General features: G+C 37.7%; 1 protein-coding gene across 1 annotated transcript; it reads left to right on the plus strand.

Annotated features, from left to right (window-relative positions):
- Positions 1-638: 638 nt before the first annotated feature.
- LOC109003382 (L-type lectin-domain containing receptor kinase IX.1-like) lies at positions 639-2,601 on the plus strand. Its single transcript, XM_018981498.2, has one exon. It carries the CDS (start codon positions 639-641, stop codon positions 2,553-2,555), a length of 1,917 nt encoding a protein of 638 aa, XP_018837043.2. The 3' UTR covers positions 2,556-2,601.
- Positions 2,602-5,016: the final 2,415 nt, after the last annotated feature.

The raw sequence follows: 5,016 nt of genomic DNA on the forward strand, positions 1-5,016 counted from the left end.
TCGAGAGATGCCTTCTGTATTAAGGACAATTGGAGCATTGTTTGAATGGGCTGCTATGGTGTGTATCACCTTGGAAAAAGGGAAGGCTCGAGACCATGCATGGTTAGCTAGGGCTCGGTCCAGCCTCTCTAAAATTGCATGGGTCCCTTCCCTATTGTTCTGGCCACTTGGTGAAATGAGAACCTTCAAATCCCAAGTCTTTCAAAGCACAATCATCTATCACATCTCATCTCCTTCGTCCATGATTTCTGTTGTCGATCGTAGGTGTAAGCGGGCAAGGAATCCGAGTAAAAAGACTCAGGGTATTCCATATTATTCTATTTTTTATGAAGTTTCTTAGTTAAAAACAATACACCTGCTGGCAGCGCTACAAGAAAAATGAATATTTGTGACTATTGTTTTGTGATAAAAATAATTATTTGCGACTAAAACACTCATTTTAACTAGAAATAATCATTTTATTAGAAATAATTGGTCGCAAATAAATAATTTTATTCTAGTCATTAGCCGTAGAACTATACATCAAGTGGCTAGGCATCCTTAAGATATAAAGCAGCCACTAAGGCCTCATTGTATACCACGATTTCAGTGAAGAAAGTTCCTTCCATACACAGCTGTCTTTCTATTTTTGTCAACCCATGTTTCGTCTCTTCTTCTTCCTTCTACTTCTTCCCACCGCTTACACAATTTCTTTCCAAATCACTCGCTTTGAATCCAATGCAAGCAACATAATATACTTGGGAGATGCAGCGCCTTCTGTCGGAGCCATTGAGTTGGTCCACAGATCTAATTTTGTAGGCCGAGTCGGTCAAGCCATCTATTCTGAGAGGGTGCCTCTCTGGGACTTTGATACAGGAAAACTCACTAACTTTAGCACACATTTCTCCTTTGTTATCGACACCCAACGTCGTGCTGATTATGGCGATGGGTTAGCCTTCTTCTTGGCTCCTGTCGGGTTCGAAGTCCCTCTAAATTCAGTTGGTGGATTTTTAGGCCTATTCAACACATCAACCAGAGATTCATCTCAGAATCAAATTGTTCTTGTCGAATTCGATTCGTGCGTGAACACACTATGGGATCCTCAATTTGAGCATGTGGGGATTAACAACAATTCAATTGCTTCTGCAATACACACCCCCTGGAATGCTAGCTTTCATAGTGGGGATACAGTTGATGCATGGATCACTTATAATGCGTCGACGAAGAACTTGAGTGTCTCTTGGAAGTATCGAACAACCCCTAATCCTCAAGAGAATACGAGTCTCGTTTATGAAATTGATCTCATGCGGGTTCTTCCAGAGTGGGTCATAGTTGGATTTTCATCTGCTACAGGTCAATATGGAGAACGGAATATAATTCGATCATGGGAATTTAGTTCGAGTTTGGAAAGAAGAGGAAAGAATGCAAACGAGAAGACTTTAGTGGTTGGTCTAACGGTTTCAGCCGGTGTTCTTATAGCCGTAGCAATTGTAACATTTGTAATATTTTGGGCATGGAAGGTAAAGAAAAGGGAAGACGAAACAAATAAGATGGCGAACTTGACATCAATAAATGAAGACCTTGAGAGAGGAGCAGGACCAAGGAGATTTTCTTACCGATATCTTGCTTTAGCCACCAACAATTTTTCAAATGACAAGAAGTTGGGAGAAGGAGGGTTTGGTGCCGTCTACAGGGGGTACTTAACTGATTTGGATATAGCAGTTGCTGTGAAGAAAATGTCAAGGGGGTCTAAACAGGGAATAAAGGAATACATAACTGAGGTGAAAATCATTAGCAGGATTAGACACAGGAATCTGGTTCAACTCATAGGATGGTGCCATGACAAAGGTGAGCTCCTACTTGTTTACGAGTTTATGTCAAGTGGTAGCCTTGATGTGCACTTGTTTGGCAAGAGGAGTCCTTTAACTTGGGCAGTGAGATACAAGATAGCTTCTGGGTTGGCATCTGCGCTGCTTTATCTCCATGAAGAGTGGGAGCAATGTGTCGTTCATCGCGACATCAAACCAAGCAATGTCATGCTTGATTCTAGTTTTAATGTGAAGCTTGGAGACTTTGGATTGGCTCGGCTCATAGACCACGAGCTAGGTCCTCAGACAACTGGATTGGCTGGAACGTTAGGCTATATGGCTCCAGAATACATAGCTACTGGTAGGGCTAGTAAAGAATCAGACGTATACAGTTATGGTGTGGTTGCATTAGAAATTGCTACAGGAAGAAAGTCAAACGACCCTCCGGAGAAGGATTCAGCAATGGGGTTGGTAGAGTGGGTTTGGAATCTTTATGGAAGTGGAAGGCTTCGTACTGCGATTGATAATAGATTGCATATTGAATTCGAGGAGAAGCAGATAGAGTGTTTAATGATTGTTGGACTATGGTGTGCTCATCCTGATCGAAGTCTTAGGCCGTCAATAAGGCAAGCAATTCATGTTCTTAATTTCGAGGCTACAAAACCAGATCTTCCATTGAGGATGCCTGTTCCTCTGTATCATATCCCTACACCGTCAGTTAGCTCCGGCGAACCTTTAATAACTACTAGTCTAGAAGACGGTCGTTGAATGTGTGAACAGCGAACCATCTTTAATTTGTCAACCTATGTATGGGTCGTTGTCTTTGATTTTTTTTTTTTAAATTGTTTTATGGATAATTAGAAGTACTTGCTTATATATATATATATGTATGTATGTGTGTATGTATGTATAATGTATGTATGTATAATAATGGTGATCTTTTGTATGGCTTCTTGCCTTAGACATACATAAGTACTACAATCCATCTTTGTATTCATGTTAGGAAATTATAGGTGGTGAATTTTGCAACTTGGTGTTTCTATTCAAAGTTGTGTGATTTGACTTATTTTTTACTAACTTCTGTTTGTCATTTTAGGGGACATTTCTCCTTTTAACTTATACAATATGGAAGATCCTGATCAATGTCAACAATATCTTGTTTTAATTTTTTACATGACCTTCCTCTGCTAACATATATTCAGAGCCATCTGTTTCATGTTTTACACGCAGATCATAGTCCATTCTTTCAAACTAAAGAAAAAAATGCCAACCATCGCCGACTAAATGCCCAACTTCATTTCTAGTGATCATCAGCCTTCAATAAAGTCCCGAAATCGTGAAATTTCTCTATCATTTCTTAAAAGTCTGGAATGTGTGTTATTATGCCGGCGGGATTAACTCTGTTTTAAAAAAAAAAAAAAAAAAGGTCTTGCAAAAGATCATCATTATTATTTGTTTTAAATGAAGATTCTTCACTATATAGCTGGAGGGAAAATCTCAGCCGACAGCCATCGTGAAGAAATGAAGTACTGCAAGTTCAGCTAGCAACTTCCAACTTCCACGCAATAATTTATCTCCATTTTGTCCGTCCTCTCTCTCTCTCTCTCTCTCTCTGTGATCTCCCCACCTTCCAAGCCGTAGGTGAACCAATAAACATGTTGACAATATTTTTTTTATATCAAATTCAAACGTGCATGCGTTAATAATGTGTTTTACTACTGGTATATATATATATATGAATAATATGTATTGGTAGAACAGATGGAATCATTTCCTACATCTGGAAGAAAAATTTCAAACAAACGACGTTTCTTTTCTTTGACGTGATCAAACTGGCCTGTCTTTACAATCAAATAATCTATTAATATTACAGGTTCAACTAGCTAGGGGAAAATAAGCTATATTGTTGTAGTCGTATGAAAAAGGACGAGATCCGGCCAGGATATTCATAATATTAATGTTGTTGATGGACAGAATTGTTTAGAGTTGAAATTAATATACTGTTCTAAATATTTATTTCTAGGTAGTTTTATGTAATTATATAATAAAAGCAAGTAATTATAAAAAGTAAAACACTCTAATGAAAAGCTTCATCCACGCACATGGGGCATACTCTAAAAGAACCGGTCAAAGTTACATGTATGGAGGCCATTATAATCATTATATATAAATAAATAAAGAGTAAGACCTTCTCAATTTCATGCAATTAATACATAATCTTATACACTACCTACACTTATGATCAATCAGGACTATGGATTATCACACAAGATCATCTCATACAAAGATTGATGGATACCACTGCCACATGATAAATATATTTGGGATGAGGTAGGCCCGTGCAAGAAATCCAATAAACCGATGAACCCGCAAGACCCAATTGAACATGACTCGATAAAGTCGGGTTGACATTTAAATCGGTTTGGAAATCATTTGACCCGATGAATATCGGGCCGTCGTTTGCAACCCACGTCTTAAGCATAAAACAAGCAAGAAAGCACATTATTGGCATTGAGTGGGAGTGATTGAGTGGCCACCTTCCAGAGCAAAATCGCCAGCGAGAGTGGTTGTGCTTCCAAAGCACACATGAAGGACATGAGGACACAGTGTAACAAAGTTGCAACACACGAGAAAATATATGCAGTAGCAAAAGCAGACATGAAATACCCTACAATAACCAAGAAATGCATGCAGCAGCAAAAGTTAAAGTAAAGCACACTACAGCAAAAGAGAAGTGAAAAGCAACAACAAAAGGAAGAAGGAATTGTCACATAAAAGCAAGCGATCATATGTGAAATACATGGCTGCACACAAAGCAATGTCAGGAAATCAACATCTAAAGCATTGCCTAAACCATGATGTCCATAAAGCTGCAGTCGATTACTTATAACTAAATAGGACGTTTGGAAACTAAACTCAACTCAACTCATCTCAATTCATCATTACAATTTTTTCATATTCCAACACAAAATATAATAAATAATTCAACTTTTTCAAATCCCAAAATAATAATAATATTTAAAAATAATATTCTAACAATATTTTATCATCTCAACTCAACTCAGTTCAACATCCAAACACACCCTAAAGTTGGTTTTTAGAACTTTTCTTTTTCTGCTTTTTGTAATATATATACAACAGTAGCTCTTGTATAAAAAAAACATATCAATGAGAATGAGATTTTTCTCTACACTTCTTATTCATTTCGAGTTTTGTTCATGTTAATTTT

The sequence above is a fragment of the Juglans regia genome, chromosome 11 (assembly GCF_001411555.2).
Source record: "Juglans regia cultivar Chandler chromosome 11, Walnut 2.0, whole genome shotgun sequence".
NCBI classification, from domain to species: domain Eukaryota; kingdom Viridiplantae; phylum Streptophyta; class Magnoliopsida; order Fagales; family Juglandaceae; genus Juglans; species Juglans regia.